This window comes from Poeciliopsis prolifica, unplaced genomic scaffold, assembly GCF_027474105.1.
Source record: "Poeciliopsis prolifica strain line A6 unplaced genomic scaffold, Auburn_PproV2 SCAFFOLD014, whole genome shotgun sequence".
In the NCBI taxonomy this organism is placed as follows: Eukaryota; Metazoa; Chordata; class Actinopteri; order Cyprinodontiformes; family Poeciliidae; genus Poeciliopsis; species Poeciliopsis prolifica.
This window is the reverse complement of record NW_026562389.1, coordinates 7,862,544-7,884,477: the sequence shown is the minus strand read 5'-3', so window position 1 is coordinate 7,884,477 and position 21,934 is coordinate 7,862,544. Positions and strand designations below refer to the sequence as shown.

Here is a 21,934-nt window from a genome sequence, read left to right as displayed (position 1 = left end):
TGACTTGCACCGCGAGGCACAGGAAGCCTTTGAAGTGGCCGCGCCCGGCCAGTGCTGCCACCGTCACTCTGTCTCCGCAGCCGAGGTCGCCGGTTGTCTCCCCGGCTGTCCAACTCTTCTCGAGCTGGTCCCCGATTCTCCGCAGCCGCGACGCGAGCAGCTGAGCTACGGAGCAAGCAGAGGAGCGTCGGCGCGACGCGCTGCAGCTGGAGTCTCCCGGCCGCAGCAGAGGCTGGTCTATCGGAAGCCAGCACATCTTCTCCTCTGACTGAGCCTCCGCGCTGTCCCCCTCTTCTCTTTAAATCTGGGAAGGATATATGAACCCTCCTCCTGCTCCCTCATCAAGCCTTAACTGTGTTTGCGATCCCCAGACTCTCCCCACCTCTCGCTGCTGTATTATTCATTACCATGTCACATGGTGTTTAGGGTTTACATCATCTTCTTCCAAGAGAGAGATGCAGCGCTTCACACTCAGATCTCTGATGTTTGGGTTCATCTGAGGAGTCTTTTGTTTAAGGAGACTGGACGTTACGTTCTCTTTCTGTGATGTACAAATTACTCTTACGCTATTCAATCCACTTCACACACACAGAACAAATTCTTACGCTATTATTTACACATTTTAGCCGCAAATGTGCCACTGAGAAAAAAGGAGGAAAACAAGGAATTAAGTACCAGCGGAACCAATATAGTGCTGCTTTGTTCCTCATCGGTCTGTTTTTAGAGAAGAGCGACTTTGTTTGTTTTTTTGTCGGTGCCACAAAACACCGATCAAAACAGCTGCTCTGAAATAGGCTACTCTTAAAATTACACGTTCTGTTCTGTAAAACCTCAAATCTGTACTTTTTGAACGATGACATGGCAGCGAACGAGCTTGTTGCCTTCAGGGAACGCTGGAAACAAGAGTTAAATAATAGAAAACAAGAGAATGGACTGGTCTGCGTTCCTTCTTCCTCATCTTCCTCCTCCTCCAGGGATCATACCGAGCAAAAAGACTTAAAGAAACCCAGTGATACTGTAAAACAAGAAGAATCGAGCTGCACTGAGGATGAGGGAAGTGTTAGTGATGGGAGCTTTGCTGTAGAGGCCGATCAGCCTCAGTATGTCTCCATTGCACGCAGTCTGTTGGATGGGAGGACCAGTCCCCTGTTAGACAGGATTCAGGAGGAGAGAACGAGGAGAAAGAGGCAGTATCAGAACATGACCAACATGTGCAGCGTATCCCTGCAGCAGATGCAGCCTCAGAGCAAGGTGAAGAAAGAAGAGGAGCTTGTGGATCAACTCATTCAGGATTTGGTATGATAAGGAAGATACTGGTTGAGCACAAATCCAGTGTGAAAACGAAGTTTCCCCCTTACACGTTTCTTCTATCTTTGATTTTTATGTTTCAGATAATAAGTTAATGAATAATCAATTAAATGACTCACATAAATGATCTGACGTGCAAACATAATTGGTTTGTTAATTTAATCATTAGTTGCGCCATTAAGTATTTGCGATAATGGGTATTGTGTTTTTTCCCCCATCAATGTGAAGGAATGAGCTTCACCTTTTCCCCAGAAGTGTCTCTTCAGTCATATTGAAGCATTTCAAAGATAAATTTTGCCATATTTCAGTCATTCCAGAGTTTCACTCCAAATCCCTTGTTTTTAGTGATTCTGAGGTGGTTCTGATATACTTTAGACTGTTGTCCTGCTCTACAATAACCAAAGTGCTCCTGGGGTTAGGATTATGAGCTGGTGGTCGAGCGTTCTTCTTCAGGATTTCTGGTAGAGTACAGAGTGTCACCATTACCCTGAGATTTTTTGAACCACAAAAGGAAAGGCAATCTCCAGGGTAGCAAAAACTATTTTACAGCACTGTATCCATTGTATCTTGTGTCTTGTACTGTAATCCCTTTTCTTTGCAGAATGAAGTCAACGACATTCCCTTCTTTGACATTGAATTGCCCTACGAATTAGCCTTGAAGATATTCCAGTACCTCAACTGCATGGAACTTGGTCGTTGTGCCCAGGTGAGGTGCAGAAACAACAACAAAAATAGTGTACAGCTGAATGGGTTAGCTCCTTCTAAAGAGGTTTTTGTCTTTAAACGGTCAATTATTGACTTGAAAAATCTAAACTGGGGAAGTGTAGAGGGAGAAAGTAATAATTACTTAATCCTTTAAAGTTGGTTTTCTTTAGCTATGCTTCATAATTTTATGCAGATTAAAATTCTTGTTTGAAGAAGAAATAATAGCCATGAGAAGTTCAATACAAATGGTAACATTACATTTTGGTTTTTGTGGGATAAATGTAGGCAGTGTAAAATTACTATGTAGATAGACCCCTTGTTCCTTCCCAGAATTAAACTAGGGGAGGGCAGCGTTTAGTTTCTGTCCTCCTCGGCTTTGGAACAAACTCCATAAAAACAAGTTTATCCGGGTCCTTTACTTCGGTCAACATATTCAACTCGATTTTTTTTTTTTATACTGTATTTATTTTTGTCTTCCATTTGTATGACCTAAAGTCCTTTATATTGTCTTGTTCATAAATTATTCTGTTAAAAAAAACATTTTTGTCTTTAAAGAAATTGGTCTCAAAAGGCCCTTTTAATGAAATGCCAACCTATTGCGCATAGATTGACTTACTGCCCCCACCTGTTGCTGCACTCTACAAGTTAGTTAAAGTGAATGGGCTTTATTCCTGCTCTCACTTCTGGTGTTTTACTACATATGCTTGGATGGTTGGGTCCTGACCCCAACTGTTGACCTGCTCTACATGCTTTTTTATAGGGTTCAGATTATGTTATTAATTAAATTAAAACAGATGTGATGATCAAGCATACTTTTAAGAGACTTATAAATCATGGCCTGTCAATAAAACCCATGTATAACTTTAGTTTTATTGTTTCTTTGTGCAGCGTCCATAATTTGGTGATTAGTTACTTTAATTGCACTTACCTTCTTCATTCTGTTTTGCTTTGGGCAGCTCATGACTTTATTTTGTGCATGTTAGTAAATTAGATATTGAGTGGCAGATCCACAGCACTCTGGTGCTGAGAGCCCGTTTTGGCAGGCGGCCGGGCTCGTTAAGCGGAAATGAGTGATGCAAGCTCTTAATGTATGCTGACTCAAACCACTGTCATGTTGTCCAATCTCCTCCCAGGTGAGCAGGGCATGGAGAGTCCTCGCGGAGGATAGCGTTCTGTGGTTCAGGTTGTGCCAGAAGGAAGGTTACCACCAGGGTGCCTCCGTGTCCAGCTCCCCCTGTTGGAAGAGCACCATGCGAGACTGCAGGAACTCGGCCAGAACTGTCCGCTCCAACTGGAAGGTTAGCTTGATCTGCTCTAATTCACTGAAATGGGAAGTTTTTTTTTTTTTTTTTTTTTAATCAAATTACTAAAACTGTCTGAGAGGTGAAGGTGGCATGAAGTCGCCATATCAAAATAACACAATAAAACTAACACGTGATTGACAGCAGATCATGATCACTACAGTGTTTATTTGCCAATATTTTCATGACTTAGAAATCTCATTGCCAATAACCACAGATTGTAGAGGTCACCTGTGCTGTTCTCATTTGATTTACTTATGGATAAGAAAAATAAATTCATAATGCATCTCCTTGCATCTCCTTCACGTTTTGTCGCATTACAACTGCAAAATTGATTTACTGGGATTTTATGTGATAAATCAACACAAAGTGGTGCTTACCAGAGTAGTGGAGCAAAACTGATGCATGATTTTTTAAAATAATTTCCTAAATAGAAACTTGACTACTTGACGTCGCCATTATTTTCAACATTTCAATCGTTAGTGAACAGATGACATCACAAATGTACCCCATAAAACACAGATATAGAGAGCACTTACACAGCATTTGTTTAATAACAATGTCTAAAGCTTTGGACATTTTACAGAGCACAGTTCTTAATAATATTGACCTTAAAAGGATGTCACCTTAAGTATATCAACTCCACAGTTAAAGATGGTGGTGGCAGCATCATCCTGGGGCCATGGTCAGAGTTGATAGAAAGATGGATGGAGCAATTCACGGCAGTGATAACAATCCTGTCTAAGGATGCATGAAACTTGAGAATGAAGGCTTTTCACTTCTCAGCAGAACAGAGACCATAAACATGCTGTTAGAGCTACAATGGAATAGTTTAGTGTATTCATGCATTAGTGTGGCCCAAATCTAAATACAATTTAGAATCCGAAGCAAGATTTTGATTTGAAGTTCATTGATGCTTTGTGTAAAATGTTTTTGCAAAGACGAAAAGCCAAAAATGTAATTCTTAAAATGTGCAAAGCGGAAAAAACATTCACACCACACCTTTCAGATTTTTTTATTTGTACAAAATGTTCCTTCCACTTCACAATCATATACTGCTATGTGTTGGTCTACTACACTAATTAAATTGTTTATAGTTTAAGCTCAGGATTTGTACCTCTTCAGAATCGAGTGGGATCTGTCAGCCAGCTGCAGTTCGAGTTGGGAAAAATTCTGTGCGACGTCAGCTCCTGTGACAGCTTTGTGTTGGCTGGGTGAGTTTCAAGGACGAGCAGATCCTTTCTGATGTCCTCTTTGTTTTAGCAGAGCTCACTTGGTCTCATTTCATCTGCATTGATTTCTCTGTCGCACTAAATAAAACTTGGTTATAGATTTTTTTGATTTAATGCCGGGGGATTACATGAATGTAGAAGATTCTGTCTGTCCCTGTATAAACCAATGCCAAAATGTTGCATTTACATTGATGAAATGATAAATTAGGGGATGAAGTTTGGATTTATTTTTACAACTGAAAACGATGTATTAAGCTGAACAACAACATCAAACAACAAGAATGCTAATGAGGACTTGGCCAAATACACAATGTTTTATATGAAGTAAAGTATTTCTTATTGACAAACACAAGGAAGTTAAAGTTGATTTAAGTTTCCATGTGCCAAGTTATAATTGAAACTTACTTTTTCCTGTCAGAATAGAAGCTAAAGAAATCAACTGCTTAAATCCCAGCTTCCTCTAATTGGCTAGCTCAGGTTATCTGAGCAGACTTCACCCACAATTTCTCACTGACTCTAAAGTTTAAGGGAGTTGATTTATTTTGTAAGAATTGACAAACAGCATTAGATTAACTAAAGGTGGAGCCGAGCTGATCCAAACTCACTAGGATGGATCCTTACCCACTCGCCGACAGGAATCCATAACAAACATTGGTGGACATGGCCTCATTTCTTTATAACACCCCGACAATACTTTAAATGATCAACCCCAAGCCATGCTTTAACCTGGAATTATGAAACTTGGTATACATGTATCTTGTCAGGACGTACACAAAGGTCTCTCAGAGCCATGGTCTAAACCCAACAGGAAGTTGGCCATTTTGGATTTAAGCCATCATTTTCTCTTTTTTATAGACATCGTAACAACAAAAATATTTTTGGCTTTTTGTTGTTGTTTTTGGTGCTTTTCTGTAACTAAGATCTCCAGCTCTGCACTTTGACAAAAGCTTTTCCAATGTAGGTAGATTTAGAAATGGAATTACCTTTATTTTTATGTAAAATGCATAAGACAGTAAACGCATACGGTCGTCTCTAAATCATAGAAGCTAAAGATTGACTTATTTGAACCTCTAAGGAGCCCAAAAGCATTGTATTGTATTAACTCCACTGCGCGCCCTAGGTTAGACCGTGATCTATATGTCCTCTCTACATCGCCTGATATGCACCAGATTTTGGGTGCATCGTCAGAGATCGCTGCTGAACGCGTTGGTGCGTATTGCCTGGCGTACAGAGTGTCTGCAGTGGCGAGCAGGCTTGCGGTGCTGCAACCCCGGCGGTCCCCAAAAGGCCTGAGCGGCGCTGAGCTGTGAGGGCCGTTTGAGGTTTCTTGCAGATTTAATTTTATTTATATTTCAACTATATGAACTTATACATTAGATAAGAAAAAGACCCTAATTGAATAATGTTCAAATTAATTTAAATGCAGTTCATTCAGTATACTTTTATGCCTCAGCTCCAATGTTAGTGTCATTATTAACTAGATAACAGTTAAAGGGAAGGAGTCCAGATCAGACCATTGAAATCTTTTCACTAATTATCTTTTCTTCAGCTTTCCTGTTAGTTGGCGGACCATATTAAGATCCAATTGAATGCTTTATTTTCTGTTATAAGCTGGAAAAAAGGGTCACGTTGTAATGACAAGACAACCGTGTCATAGCATGTTTACAAAATGTACCTTGTCTGTGCTGTTCTCAGTCCACAGTGGCCATTATTTAAGTAGTTGTGCCTGATTGATATAATTATTGTAGCTGATTTTACAGACACATTCAAAGGCTTTCACAAGACCAGATTTGAGAATTAAACAAATCTGGTCAGTTTTATGACTTCAGCCACACATTAAAGCCTGTTGTCAGACTTCTGATGAAACCTCATGTGAGCAAATGACAGCAGGAACAAGGATTTTTACATTGACAGAGTATTTTCTGATCACAAATTGTGAATTAAAACAATTAATTCACAATCATATAGTCACATTATTGCTCTTCTTTGCAAAAAAACACAAGTAACAACTGCATTTATTGAGGAAAGAAGACATGAATTGCAGCTTAATCAGCTAAACCTGCCCTTAACTATCTAGTATGAGACAGTGATAAATTGTGAGGGACCTGGAGGGCTCAATAGTGTGCCTTTAAGGAGATCTACAGTGTCTCCTGGGACAAAGGCTACTAGATTCCCATTAGTCCTGCTGGATCCCTTTAGGGAAAGCAGCCTGTTTGTGTGGTTTCAAATTAGTAGATGTGCAGCACACAGTACTTAAACATTGAAGACATTTAATAAGTGGCTTGATGCAATGTGAACTCACTGCTAAATCCTCAGTTTTATGCATATGCTGCTGACTTATTCATAATGTCAGTACGTTCCTCATTATTGGTACTGAAAGAGTAATTGAGCTGAATTAAACCGTTTGAATTTGTCTAAAAAAGAATCAATAGCAGTTAAGAGCAAGTCAAGATTGATTTGATTGGTGACAGAAAACCAGTTGGAAAGGAGTTGGCTTTTTGAAAAAAAGTAAATAAAAAATAATGCAACGAGCAGATCTGCTGAGGCCTGCATAAATACCACTGTAGTCTGAGCAGAAACTTCTCCCCACAGAAGTTTGTTGGGTGACATCCAGCATGGTCGTCATGCAGATCCCTGGCATTTTGATGTTGCACCAATTAAGGAAAAAGCTTGTGCTTCTACTCCTGCCACCCCCCACACACACACGCACACCCGGAGAGCTACTCACATATACGCTCTGTGTCAAACTGGCTGTTACTGTACGACACATTGCAGCTCCAAGTCACAGAGACATGATTGAATCTGTGAAGATGGCAGCATGCTCGTCTCACGCAGTGAGAGCTAATCAGCCGGGGCAAAGAGATGGGAGAGGAGGTGTGTGGAGTTCAGAGCAGAGGGCTGCTCTGCTCCATTTGTTAGACATTTCTTCTCAAACAAAAGAAAAGTGTGCAGAGGGAGGCGTGCTGAGAAGGGATGACTGCACATGATCATCAAGTCCTTAAAGTACTTCAGGGAACCACTTCTCTTTTATCCCAGTGAAAGCTAATCTGACTTCTTTTATTCAAACAATTTGGTTGTATAACACCACTCTAAATCCTAAAAGACATTTGAGCAATATCTAGTAACTCATCTGTTGCGTTATCTTTCAGCTACACCTCTGGTGATGTGAGGCTTTGGGATACGTTGCACTGGGACTCAACATCTTCGTTCCTCAAGACCAACAGTCTTTCAGCGAACACGCACCCGAGGCCGCACGTTCGTCACGTCCAGATCAACAGCACAGTGGCTGCTGCTTCATATGAAGATGGTAAGTTTGTGTTTGTGTAATGTTATTATTATTAACAATTCATATTTTGCATGTTTTTATACTTCCGTTTGGATTTCAACAGTTTCTAAAAAAAACTGCCAAAGTGCTTAAAGTGTCATCCAGCTGTTTTTTGGCAATAAGAAAATGTTTTGTGTGTCTGAAAAGTAATCATTTTCAGAGACCTTCCAATTGGTAAGTCACAATCAATGCTCCCAGAGTGAAGATCCGCCCACTTAGAAGATGAGCACATTTGGTCAGCTGGTTTTACTACTGTCTGTGCAGTACAATGATTGCAGAAAAAGACAAGTGTTGGTTATTCACTTACCATTTATAATTTGGTTGTACTTGAGGCTCTACTTCTGCTTTTCAAAGATGTACAGTGGTATATTTTTGTATCTCTTTGCAGTCATTTATGCATGAGAGTATAATGTTGAGTTGAGGGGGCAGCAGCAACTTATTTGAATTTAAAGTGACAAGAGGCCCTAAAACAGCTCATTCTGAAAAAAGTGCTTAGTAGGCAGAACTGACTAGACTAAAATTTCAAACCACCAATCTATAATGACATTTGTGAACAAAAAGATAATTATATCTAGTAGAAGGACAATGCTGAACATTGTCATACATTTAGATGCCTATTAAAACTTTATGCACAATGTCTCATTTTCAGCATTCGGCATTGTCACAAAACTGGTTGCACATAGAAATCAAAACCCTTTTAGTCAGAGGTTGTGTTTCTGGCTTAGGCTGTGTAGACCTGTGGAGTACAGAAACAGGCGGGGAGCCCATCCACCACTATCAGATACCCGGGAGGATCCAGGCTTTGAGTCTGAGCCCTGACTGTCCGGCCCTGGTCTCAGCCACAGGATCAGACGTTCGGCTCGACAGCGCCAATGACTGCGGCTACTGGGTGACTGTCTGCGAGACTCGGCTACCCAAAACAGTGAGTGGGTCACTTTGTGTGTGTTAATGAAAGATGACGTTCCACAGATGCTGATTTATTTATTTATTTTTTATCATGAATTGTACTTTTATCACATATATGGTAGGTAGAGAGCCTGACGTTCGTACCAAACCGGGCAGATCAGTCCCCACTGGTGGTTTTAGCAGGTGGAGAGGACGTCTACTTGTTGAACCCTCAGGAGGAGCAGCCAAGGACCCTGCACTCTGTTTATGGTCATCCTGTAACTTGTCTGGATGCCTCCAACACCCTCACTGCTTTTGGAGTAAAGCGCACTGGCTGGGCCATGCATGATGGAGGCAACAAGGTGGGTTCAGTTTCACCCTGCAGATTTTGGGAACTACTAAAAGACAGATCTGAGAAGAGTAGTTCAGTAGCTCAGATATAAACCCCAACAGGCATTTCTTGTTACTCTAAGGTGTTCAATAATAGGTTGTTTTGACTATACAGCTCTTAACAATAAAAAGTCAAATCAAAGGCATTCATATCCCCTAGATACTGCAGCAAAATCACATTTGTTCATGATTATTTTGGATATTATGTACACCTCTACAATATTTATATAACTGACAATATAGTATTTGTGTGTTAATGGAAGAGATGGAGCTGTGTCAAGGTTTTGGCTGGGGTAAATGTGAATGTTGGCAAACTGGATGAAGCAACCTGAACCCTCTGCATCTGGAGTTTAGATGTGCTGTAAAAAGGACTGCAAGCTACCTTGATCTCCCTAATTTCAATGAAAGGTTTCCATTAGCGTTAACAAGACCACTCGTTTTCTCTGCAGGTGCGTAATGAAAAAATGAGACGTGGAACAAAGTAAATTGCAATTTGGTTTGGTTAAATCGAAATATGCTGGTTGTTATTCACAAATACAATTCATTGCAGGGAGAAGCAAAGGAAACTGAAATTTCAGGATTATGCTAATGATTTAATTAAATGGCCATCTTCCTTTACCTAAAAGGGATTAAGTGAATTAAGCCCTTATAGGTAAAAGGTGTGTAATCTCTTTGAAACACAGAGTACATATTACATGCTGTAAAAGATCCAAACTCAGATATTGTTGTGAACTTTTACAACCAGCATTTGTTCGTCTAAATGTAAGCTTAGTCTCGTAGTGGCATAATCACCATTACCGTGTTTCCCATTAGATTCAACAATCATGAATCTGTAGGGGGTTTGTTTATTTCTGAAATAACTTTCCTAAGTTGCAGCAAGCCTTCCCCAGATGCTTGTCTTAATTACTACAACCTTCAAGTGTACCTTTGTCAAGTGTTGTTTCTTAGCCAGCTTTTGTTTGTTTCTAATAATACTGTGTTTCCAAGGACCTTGTGTGGCTAATTGACTCTTAAACCTTTACTTTGTATGAAGAGCCTTGAGACAAAATACTCATTTGGGGGATACTACTCTTGGGTCATTTAAGCCCTGGAGGGTATGTTACTATTGTTGTTTTTCAGCATAAATTAAAAAGTAGACAGACACAAAAAATGCATAGTGAACAATTTGCTTTTATTGGTATCTTGAAAGAAGATATTTTCTGGAGTCTATGAGAGATTTATTTATTTTTATTGGCAAAACAGACACTGACATCATAGCTTCTGGAAAACTGGATGCACTTATTCAGCTGTAGCCCTAAAGCACCACATAGTGGACCAAAAGGAGCGTAACACAGAAGGCTGACTATAATAAGTCTATTGTTTGAGTCTTCTTTACAGCTTTGTTTATTTCTGCAAATTAAAATATGATTCAGTTAAAAAATGCTGCAATCTCATTGATAGAATTTCAAATCTAAATAATTTCCAGGGGACTGATATTTGCAATTGCTTTTTGTGAGTAGTTCCCTTCTAAGACCTGGAAAAAATAAAAACAATAAACTAAATAGGACTACTAAAGGTTTCCAATGGAGCTCCAGCCTTATTTGAAGAGGCATAACATTCTAAAGCATTTATAAATTACGTTTTTTTAATTATTATTTCTAAAATTCATGTCATTATCTCAAGCTTCTCTTTCAAAACCGTTTTAAAAAGATGACTTATCAGGTTAGAAATTTTATCATCTTCAAGATTAAATTTAATGTTTAATTTTAGACTTTTAATTCAATCAGAAGTTTGTTAAATCTTTCTTTGAGCTCAGATCCGGCCAAAATTCAGCTCTAAATAATGCCAATTCATGATCAGTGAATGCTCTCACTAATTAACAAATTTAGGAAATTTAATTAACTAGTCTTTCACTTTTGTACCACTTCTATCAGCTGTTTCTTAAAGCACAGATGACAAAACACAATTTGGCTGCCACCGTTTTTACTGTCTTTAGTAAAGAAACATATGCTTCATTAAAACTTGTCAATATGCACAGAGCTGATATCCGAGGAAATCTTCTCACACCGTTTTTCACACGTAAGAGTGACACTTTTTCATTTACAGCGTCTCGACTCGAATTAACTGAATGACATTAACCTCTTTTGTTAACTTTATTCAGACTTTGAGTTATTTTTTTTTTACTTTGATGCAGTTGCTTTAGTAAAACTGTGTTCAAACTATATATATTTCTGTCGCTCTTTCTTGTCTTTGTTGGTTTGTCCTGGCATGTGTGTCGAGAACGTGTGTGTGTGTGTGGCTGAGGCTTGCCTCCAGATCCTTGTTACTCCTTGCCTTCCTCTTGTCAGTGGACCAACATCACCTGGGCACACACCCAGCTCATGGCTCTGTTTTCAACACGAGCTGGCATTCACTTTGGCAAACAGTTCATCTACCACAGAAGCTCTACCTCAGTGCTGTCAGAAAAACTGTTGTTCCTTTATGAAGAAGAGATCAAATGAGCAGATTTATCTGAATGAACACAAAGTCAATATGATCAGATCAAAAGATCACCTTTAAATGCAAAAACATAAAATAATTAATACAGTAACTAATGTTAAAATAAACTAATCAATAAATTCCAATGCCGTAAGCATAAACTAAAATATTCTAAAGTGAATGTTACCCACCTGAGACTTTCAAGGCAAAACCCTGCAGCACTAACTTTATCTGTTCCCCAAAAGTGAGAATTCAATTAAAATACTTGAATAACATCATTACTAAAAAAGCTTAGATTTTAGGATCCTATAGTGGCATGAAATCACCTGTTTTTACCAAAATAATGGAGATCAAATTAGTTTGTGTTCCTCTGTTTTCCAAACTCTGTGTTCACTGTGCAGAGGATGGTTTTGGTTCCCCACAATGGCTCTGGCTTTCCGCACCACCTGCTGCTCAGCTACAACAGATAGTGAGGTCTGTGGGAGGCCTGTTATTTTGCTGGCCACCTTCACCACCCAGCTTAATTGATGGTCAGGAATGAGGCCAGGCTGTGTAGCTGCAAATTAGTGTCAAATTGTTATTTTGGGTTTTAAAATGCAGCTTTCTCAAGCATAACTTAATACCAGTAACTTCTTAACTTAACAGTGTCTGTTTGCAGATTTTGCTATATATTGCTCCCTGACCTGCTTACAGCTTTTCCACTTTTCATAGTACCAGTGTAATGCTGGTGGATCGACAGGAAGAGTAGTTTTGAATTCATCCGAAAAGAACAAAGATACAGTTAGGGCCAGAAATATTTGGACAGTGACACAGGTTTTGTTATTTTAGCTGTTGACAAAAATATGTTCAGAAATACAATTTATATATAGTATGGGCTGAAAGTGCACACTCCCAGCTGCAATATGAGTTTCCACATCCAAATCGGAGAAAGGGTTTAGGAATCATAGCTCTGTAATGCAGAGCCTCCTCTTTTTCAAAGGACCAAAAGTAATTGGACAATGGACTCCAAAGGCTGCAAGTAACTCAAAAGGCCTTTCCCTCCTTAACCTGTAATCAAGTAAGTAGTTAAAAGGTCTGGGGTTGTTTCCAGGTGTGTGGTTTTGCATTTGGAAGCTGTTGCTGTGACCAGACAACGGTCAAAGGAGCTCTCAATTGACGTGAAGCAGAACATCCTGAGGCTGAAAAAAGGAAAATCCATCAGAGAGATAGCAGACATGCTTGGAGTAGCAAAATCAACAGTCTGGTACATTCTGAGGAAAGGAATTGACTGGTGAGCTTGGGAACTCAAAAATGCCTGGGCGTCCACGGAAGACAACGGTGGTGGATGATCGCCGCATACTTTCTTTGGTGAAGAAGGACCAGTTCACAACATCAACTGAGGTCCAGAACACTCTCAGAGAAGTAGGTGTATCTGTCTCTAAGTCAACAGTAAAGAGAAGACTCCATGAAAGCAAATACAAAGGGTTCACATGTAGATGCAAACCATTCATCAATTCCAAAAATAGACAGGCCAGAGTTAAATTTGCCCAAAAACACCTCAAGAAGCCAGCCCAGTTTCTGGAAAAGTATTCTATGGACAGATGAGACAAAGATCAACCTGTACCAGAATGATGGAAGAAAAAGTTTGGAGAAGAAAGGGAACGGCACATGATCCAAGGCACACCACATCCTCTGTAAAACATGGTGGAGGCAACGTGATGGCATGGGCATGCATGGCTTTCAATGGCACTGGGTGACTTGTGTTTATTGATGACATAACAGCAGACAAGAGTAGCCGGATGAATTCTGAAGTGTACCGGGATATACTGTCAGCCCAGATTCAGCCAAATGCTGCAAAGTTGATCGGACGGCGCTTCACAGTACAGATGGATAATGACCCCAAGCATACAGCCAAAGCTACCCAGGAGTTTCATGAGAGCAAAAAGGTGGAATATTCTGCAATGGCCAAGTCAATCACCAGATCTTAACCCAATTGAGCATGCATTTCACTTGCTCAAATCCAGACTTCAGACGGAAAGACCCACTAACAAGCAAGACCTGAAGGCTGCGGCTGTAAAGGCCTGGCAAGCATTAAGAAGGAGGAAACCCAGCGTTTGGTGATGTCCATGGGTTCCGACTTAAGGCAGTGATTGCCTCCAAAGGATTCGCAACAAATATTGAGAAAAAACTTTTTTTTTGGGTTATGTTTATATGTCCAATTACTTTTGAGCTCCTAAAATGTGGAGTGTTTGTAAACAAATGTGTACAATTCCTACGTTTTCTATCACATATTTTTGTTCAACCCTTTAAATTAAACGTTACAATCTGCACTTGAATTCTGTTGTAGAGGTTTCATTTCAAATCCAATGCGGTGGCATGCAGAGCCCAACTCACAAATATTGTGTTACTGTCCAAATATTTCTGGCCCTAACTGTATGTTTTTAAAAAGTATGGGAAAAAAATCATTCTTTTTCTTTATGCATCAAATAAGATACAAGTTTGTTTTGATGCTTTTCAATAAAAAAAGAAAAAAAGAAATCTAAACTTTTCTGTATTTTACTTAATGTGAATGCTGCAGGCATAAAGATCGCAAGGATGGTTGGAAGTAGAGTTGGAAGGAGAATTGGAAGCAGGGTTGGAATAAGGGCTGGATTTAGGGTATAATCATTCTGTGATTCTGTAACTTAATTAGTTAATTAGCTTTCTATCGCCTGACCAACCAAAACATGTTAAGCAATGCCACAAAAATACACTTTAGGGGTTAAGTTTTGTACTAAATCACTTGTATTTTCAGTGAAGAATCCAAAATTAACTTCATACAAATTTGAAGAGTTTATCTCCATAAGTAAATGCATAATTTTTGGGGGGGGTTTGCAAATGATTTGCTGTGTCCATTATGTTGTGTTGGAAGTACCAAATAATGAGAAAGCACAAACTCTATGCATAATATTGCATCTGGTCCAGTGGACTAATCTCTGTTTGTCCACATGGTGTCTAAACCAAATGAGGCCCTGAGCCCGTATTTGTTCCAGATGTGGGTGTTTGTATAAGATTTAATGTAGCATTGCATAGAGAGGAAGCAATGGTTGAGCTTTTTTTCTCAGCAGGCTATTGTACAAGCGTATCCCTTCCCTGATTAGGTCTGAGTATGGAGGCCGCTGCTGAATTCTTTTATGGAGACAAAAATATGCACATACTTGGTCCAACACAACACATAATTTCTCCTTTCTGCTCAATAATATGAGTAACTGCTGCAGTTAAGCCTTATGAGTTCCGTGATAGTCGCAATAGCAACATGAAAAGATTTCTCTGAGGAACAGCAGTGATTTTATAAATGTCATCTGTTTAAAAGCATGCAGAGTAATCACATTAACATTGCAGTGTAATTCAGACTTTCTTTTGTCTGCAAGCTTCAATAGCCGAGCACCAGAGAGAGCATTAGCCTAACCACTGCACTGTATCCGTGCCTACTAATATTCTTCCCGGTCTTTGAACAGCCCCCAGTACTATCACAAATCAGCTGCTTATCCTCTCTCAGTGACAGTTCTTCATTTTAGTGTCTGAGGTGGGGATGTATTTAATAAAATTATCTTCCTAATTCTGCGGTGATTCATTGAGAACAGCAGGCTGAACCTCATTTCTGCATTCCAGTCTCCTGAGCTGTCCAAATCCTATCAAGCTGTCATTTCGAAGTCCAGTGTGGTTTGGGCTCTGCCCTGGGGTGGAGCACAATTAAAGCTCCGCTTGGCCCAAATATGGGGACACACAAAAACTGCTGGCACCTTCTGAAGGTTTATACCCTGCCTTCCTCTATTTATTAGTTTTTATATTTTTTTTCTTTTTCAAATGTCTTTCTTTTCTGCTGTCTGTTTCTGCCATTTCTTTTCTTCTACTTTCTGGCTCCTGTTCTTTCCATTTTCCCCCTCTGTTTTCCTTTTTGTTTAATTATTCAGATAGTTCTGCCTGGCGGTTAACCCGTTTGTTCTGTCTGGTTTGGATGAGAAAACACCAGCTGCTAATTGATCAATTAGGCCAGCACCAGATGACATCATTGAAACTTCTGTAAAGAGTTTATTGCAGCCATCAAGCTGTAAAAGACACTAATTCAAGATTGCTTTTTAGTTTCTCTGTAATTAATCTATTTAAGTCGTTCTATGCCTTTACTTTACAAACAAGGCTTTTTCCTACACAACTGCACCTTTATTAGCTGATATCCCATATTATTAATACACAGTTTTATCAATAGTTTTGCAAGTTTAAAGCACTCTTTTTGTGAACTGAAAGATTTTTGTCTGCTTACAGGAAGTGGTAAAATATTAAAGGAATAGTAACACTTTTTTATAAAAAGTACTCCTTTTCTGTTGCTCTCTGGCCTTAATTCAATTAATTTGAGTTCAGTTTAATATATAATTCTGCCTAAATATAATCATCCCCCTCTGTAAATTGTGTTTGTTGGTAAAAGTTTTAAACTAGCGGCTTACATATGTAAGTTTGAATTCAAATAGGCTGTCCAGATTGAGCTCCAAATACCACTTTCCACTAAAAATTTTCTTCCTCTGAAACCAGACCTTATCGAAGGTCTGTTTAGCATCAGTGTCCTAGTCAGAAGGCAATGGCGCCTAAGCTTCAGACAGTGCCAAAGCTCTGCAACCCTCACAATCAAAAGACTCATTTTTGCTCTCCGCTCAGTTAAATTAATTTATTTAAAGCAGCAAATATTTCATGATCTGTTTAAAAAAGAAAGCGTGTTATTTTTAGTGTTGTAAATTTGTTGTCATTTTTGAAGAACTGCATTTTTACCTGGCTTCTTAAGTTTTAAATAGAGAAAACAAACAAAAAATAACTTTAAATGTTTTTAAAACATTTTCTTCTACCTCATTTTTGTCTATGAGGTCTTATTTGTGGAAAATTATGTTTAAGAAATAAATAGTACCTAATCGGGACTGGACTTTTACATTGCTTTGTACTAGAAGTGTGGATTTACATGGAATGTTTTCATGCAGCCTGATATACTCTTTACATATAAAATATTGCAGAATAATTTAATTTGTAATATTTTCTGCAAAATTTTATCACATCTACCGACATTTACACTAACTATTTGTTACTGTCTGAATTTTTATTGAGGTTTTTCCTTTTTATTTAACATTATGTCAGTTTTACAAAATTGTGACTTTACATTGTATCTGAAATGAACGGATTTCCTCGGTCGACTGATGTGTGATCCTGGATTTCAGATCCACGTTTACAGCCTGGAGACCGGGAAACCAACAGTTTGTGTCGGCAGCTCGCCGGGAGATTTCACCTGTGTCAACCTGAAAGACAGCCCCCCTCATCTACTAGTGTGTGGAAACAAAGACAGAAGGTAGGACACAAAAACGCTCACAAGTGCAGATAGAGAACGCACAAACATAAAGCACCAGTCGAAAAAAAAAAATATCTAGGGACGTAGACAAATGTTTGATGAAGGATACCTAGCAGAATACTCTGAAAGTAGAGAACAGGTGTTTACAAAATGTGTGAGAAGACAATAACTATTATATTTGTGCATTATTCAAGAAGCTTCTGAAAGCTTATTGAGGAAAGGGAATGCATTGAAATACTAACAGGAGTGATATTTTGCTCTTTGTCTTCTCCATTACCTACTAGATGTTAAGAGACGAGAATTTCTGGCTGTAATGACTTCATCCAGCAGCAGCAACAACACACACACTAATGTGCACATGCTTGCCACATTTGGCTTGCCTGTTAAAGAAAAGATGCATAAAAGATCCATTCTCATCTATTCAGCACTTGTTAGAGGGTGCCGTGGTGTGTAGGATGCCAGGAAAGGAGAAATCCCTGGCATGTCTTCATCCGAAGCTGCCCCCGCTGTTTCTATTCAGCCCCAAGCCCATCTGGCTGTTAAGTAGTTGGCTTTAAGCGAAGGAGAGACCACATCATACTCTTCAGGTTCTGTTTCTCCCATTCCTACTAGTTATGATTAACAGCACCTGCACAAAGACAAAGAAATAGTTCCGTTTGTTTTGTGAGTGGCTTCACTCTTGGTCTTTGGTTTTTGATCAGATTTCATTCAGATAGGGGGAAAAACAACTCTAGCTTGGCTCTGCCACTTTGGCTTCAGCCGATGCAGCACAGTGTTGAGGACAAATGGGAACAGTGGAGACTGACGGACAGTCGGTGTTCTTGGCCCTTTGTCAGGGTGGCATCAAGCCAAAGCCTAATGCATCCCTTCTTTTTGTCCAGATGAGTTTTGTCACTCTGCATTTTTTTGTGAGATCCAAACACCAAATGAAGTATCCAGATAAGGCCTGTGTGGAAAAAAGAACACATCTGTGCAAACAAGACAAGTCTGAGCAGGAAATAAAGAGAAAACAGAAAAGTGTGAGGTTGTTAGCTAATGGGTACACTTTGTTCTGCAGACATTAACGGCATGAAACAAAACAGTTTGAGTGACCAGTTTGCTTTGCACTATGATCCTTTTACTCAATTTCCATAAAATCTTTATAGAATTCAACAATGTAAAACTCAAGTGTTTATAACAAACAGGTTTTTGTAAGCCAATGACTTGTTTTGTAGTTGATTAGGGTGTTTGAGCAGTTTTCTTTTTTTTCTCTTTTTTATTATCTCAGAATAAGACATTTGTTACCAAGAACACATAAACCAAATAGCTCCAGATTATTCCCCCGGTTACCAGTTCACACCAACACATTGCTATTTCATTCCTTCCTACTTCCATTTCATACAGGCAAATCATTTGTACTCAACTCTTTATCTGATTATTTCACCAACTAATATTTAACCAAACATCTCCAGGTCAGTTTGCTGCTTTGCCTATTCGTACGTGTTTCTGTTTACCTTCTTTTGATACCCGTTAGCAAAGCAGGCATGTCCTCATCTATGTATAACAGTTTATTTCACATTGTAGTTCATAATATACCATGAGTAAATTATGATAAAGTAATTTTCAGATCCAAAAGTTTAAAGATGTCCGAGGACTAACATCTATGATATCATAACCAAAGGATCCTCCTTTAGTCTCCTTTGATCCTTTTAAAAAACTGAGTCTTTTAAAGACCGACAAAAACTTTAAAAGCAAACAGCATTTTGCGTCTTTCACATCCAAACATTTTTACAATATTTGAAAGTGTAGATTTAGGTTTGGAAACTCAAATTTTTTAATGCAGGCTACATGTTCCCTGCTAAATGTTTAAACCACCTGACCTTTTAAAGTCTGTGTTGAGTCGACCAACATTGGATACATATTTAGTCTATCATAGTTAAATCCTGGAGGGGTGTCCTCTATCTCTATTAAGCTGTTCAGAGCTCTGCAATTATCGACATTAAAATTTTTAAAACATGAATTTGTCAGAGTCTTTTCTCTGTTGTTTCTGTGAATTAGTAATGCACGGTTAACTCTAAAAACAACACAGTTTGTTTCAATAAAAAGATTTCTATCTCACATATGGAGATGAAAAATTTAGTTGTTAGAATAACTTGAACTTGATGTGACCCATAAGTTTTCAGACTCGAACCTGGACACATAAAATTAAGCTCCATTGGCCATTAAAGGAGATTTTATTGCATTCTTAAACACTAGATTCGTTGCTTTGATGTGCTACAGTGTATGCAATAGTCTTTGTCTCCATTTTGACTTGAAATTTAGTAAACATCGTTCATGTGGATGATTGTGAACTCCAGATCATTAGACTAAATCAGACGTCATGCTTGGGATGATTAATGACTTCTTCTGGCTTTAGAGAAATAACTGTTCAGGAGTGGTCTGTGCCTCTCTCACACTTTCTTTGTGATTAATGAAAACGATTCTGGCCAGTGACAGTTCAGCAAAGACAGTCGCCTCCAGCATTAGGTTTATGGCTTCCTGTGGTCTGCCAGTAACGTTCATTCCTCATTGTTTAAACGTGCGCCTCCATCACGTAATGCCACTAAACAGGCAACGAGCTGAAGACAAACAAGTCCACGGTGCCCATTTAGCCATTTAACTTTGATTCTTTAAAAAAAAAAGTTTTGATAGCGGAAAATGAAATCTGCCTGAGTCCCCAGAGTAAATTTGATTATGGTAATGAAGACTTGGAAGAAGGTTGATCCTGGATGGAGTCATGTCCTGGATGCTTTCAGCTGCAATAAAGCCACGCCGACAACAGATGGAGCTGAACGTCCCCTGGGCTTTTGTTGCTAATGAAACACACTGAGCAAAAATCCTCCTCTTATTGCATTAAATCCATTGTAGAAAGCAGCACTTTAAAATCCATAATCATAATTATTTTAATCATAATGTTGCACTATCTTGTTTTAACACATTTTCTTCTAATAGAAATAACTTTAAGAACAAACATCAACATTTATTACTGTTTCTTCCATATTTTTTTAAACACTATGACCAGGAGCTCAAATGTTCAGCTGTGGTTTTTGTAAGTATGATGTGATTTTTGTTGGTTTTGCATATTCTGAATGACTTGGCTTAAGCCTTTCTATGTTTCTTTAATTTTGTTGGTTCTGATGTTAAACCAGACTGTTTTACATGTTTTATTAGTATAGTTATTCCTTTCTTGAAATAAAAAAGCTATGAGGGTTTCATCGTGATTGGATGTAAGTCTTTTGCAGAAAAAAAACCCCAACAAAAACAATAATAATTGTGGGATAAAACATGCTTTTAATGGTGAGACTATTTCAGGTGGGTGGGACTATTAACTTTCATACGCGCAGCAGAAAATGTAAGAGTGGTCATTGTTTCTGTTCCTGTTAGAATAGTTTTTGAATTTTGTGCTTGTCCTGAAAAGATTCACTTTCCTGATTGTTTTATCAGAATAAGATGGAACAAAGTCGCAACAAATCTCATTCAGATAATTAGTCAACTTGTAATACCAACTAATGTATTCATTTGCTCTCCTCTTCCATACAACATGATCTATACGATGATGCAGATTGCTCATTGTGTGCTTGCCTCCAAAGAAAGCACAAAACTAACAGAAAAGCTCATGTGCTGCTCCTGCGAGACAAAAATTCCAGAATCGTTCCCTTTCTGTTATGACGCAGAGTGAGAGTGTTTGACCTCAGATCCAGTTCCTCTCTGGTATCCCTGTACGCCCACCACCTGGGTGTCACTTCAGTGCAGGCAGACGACTGGAAGATTGTGAGCGGCGGAGACGAAGGACTGGTGTGTGTTTGGGAAATGAGGATGGGAACTAAGCTATGGGAGATGCACAACAGGTAGGACTAAAGCTTTTCTGACAGTTTTCCACCTTGCGGTTGCGCCACCAGCTCTTTTTATTTTTATTTTATTAGCTATTTTTTGTTATGCTTCTTTTGGAAGGCATCCAGTAAGGCATGTTCGCTTTAACACCAGCACCCTAGTAACAGCCAACATCCCCGATGACAAGTCGCCACGTGGGGCCTGCATCACAGATGATGACCTCACAGCTCACCGCAGGTCACCATCTTCTCTTCTACACCTATTAAAATGACTTTATGCTTGACATCCTTCAACATCCACTTGCTCCTCTTAAAACATGTCAAAAATAATTTGCATAATAGGAATTTTCCACTTCTCTACTTTTGCAAATCAAATTTAAAAGAAAATCTATTTTCTTATTTAGTTGCTGCAACTTCTAGATGGTTATTTAATTTTCCTCTGGGATTAATAAAGTATCTCTGAATTGAAGTGAACTGCATGAGCTTTCTGTCATATGTGTATTGATCATTAGCATACAGACAACAAAAATAAGAAGTTGCCCTGTAGTCTGGCTTGTTGCTTCAACAAAATCGTACCCCTCCCTGCAAAAAGTTAAAAAAATCCTCCACACTTATGAAATGAAATCTTTTTGACATGTCTAATTTTCAGATCTTACATAAAATTATGCAATGCTGTAACTGTTGTTGGTTCTTTCCATTTCAGACACAGAGGAGTAATCAGCCATTATGACTTCTCTGAGGATGCCCTGTCACAGGATCACATCTTGCCCATCTGCAGATCTGACTACATCGACTCATCCGGCTACAACTACAACATTAACCTGACGGTGCCCTACGACAGGCTGTCCGGCTCCCATCCATCTCACTGACTGCTGCAAACAAAATACTGTCTGGGAAGCAGAATGGAGAAAAGACACATTAATCTGTCTGATTGTCACACTGCTAATTTTTAGTTACCTTTAAGTACCATTTTGGTGCTTTTATTAGGATGCAAACAGCTCATCTGCTGCAAGATTGCCACTCTGATAAAACGTTGCTGTGCATTGATTTGTTTTAATATTTGACTTTTTATATCATGTCATTTATCCACAAAAATTGTCATATTTTGCGGTTTTTCAGGAAGAATAGAAGAGAAAAAT

At 38.9% G+C, this 21,934-nt stretch overlaps 1 protein-coding gene across 1 annotated transcript; it reads left to right on the top strand.

The window, feature by feature from the left end:
- The first annotated feature begins 451 nt into the window (after positions 1-451).
- On the top strand, positions 452-21,856 carry fbxw8 (F-box and WD repeat domain containing 8). The gene is made up of 11 exons (XM_055039253.1): positions 452-1,296; positions 1,910-2,019; positions 3,152-3,311; positions 4,440-4,528; positions 7,696-7,853; positions 8,597-8,793; positions 8,900-9,118; positions 16,820-16,947; positions 20,640-20,813; positions 20,917-21,033; positions 21,499-21,856. Exons 1-11 carry the CDS (start codon positions 859-861, stop codon positions 21,662-21,664), a joined length of 1,956 nt encoding a protein of 651 aa, XP_054895228.1. The 5' UTR covers positions 452-858; the 3' UTR covers positions 21,665-21,856.
- The last annotated feature ends 78 nt before the right edge of the window (positions 21,857-21,934 follow it).

What these genes read in the sequence shown, in the direction of transcription:
- fbxw8 (XM_055039253.1), top strand. Translation starts at nt 859, where the DNA reads ATGGCAGCGAACGAGCTTGTTGCCTTCAGGGAACGCTGGAAACAAGAG. An exon ending in TGCATGATGGAGGCAACAAG is followed by an intron (nt 9,119 to 16,819) that starts GTGGGTTCAGTT and finishes CCTGGATTTCAG; the next exon opens with ATCCACGTTTACAGCCTGGA. An exon ending in CTATGGGAGATGCACAACAG is followed by an intron (nt 20,814 to 20,916) that starts GTAGGACTAAAG and finishes TTCTTTTGGAAG; the next exon opens with GCATCCAGTAAGGCATGTTC.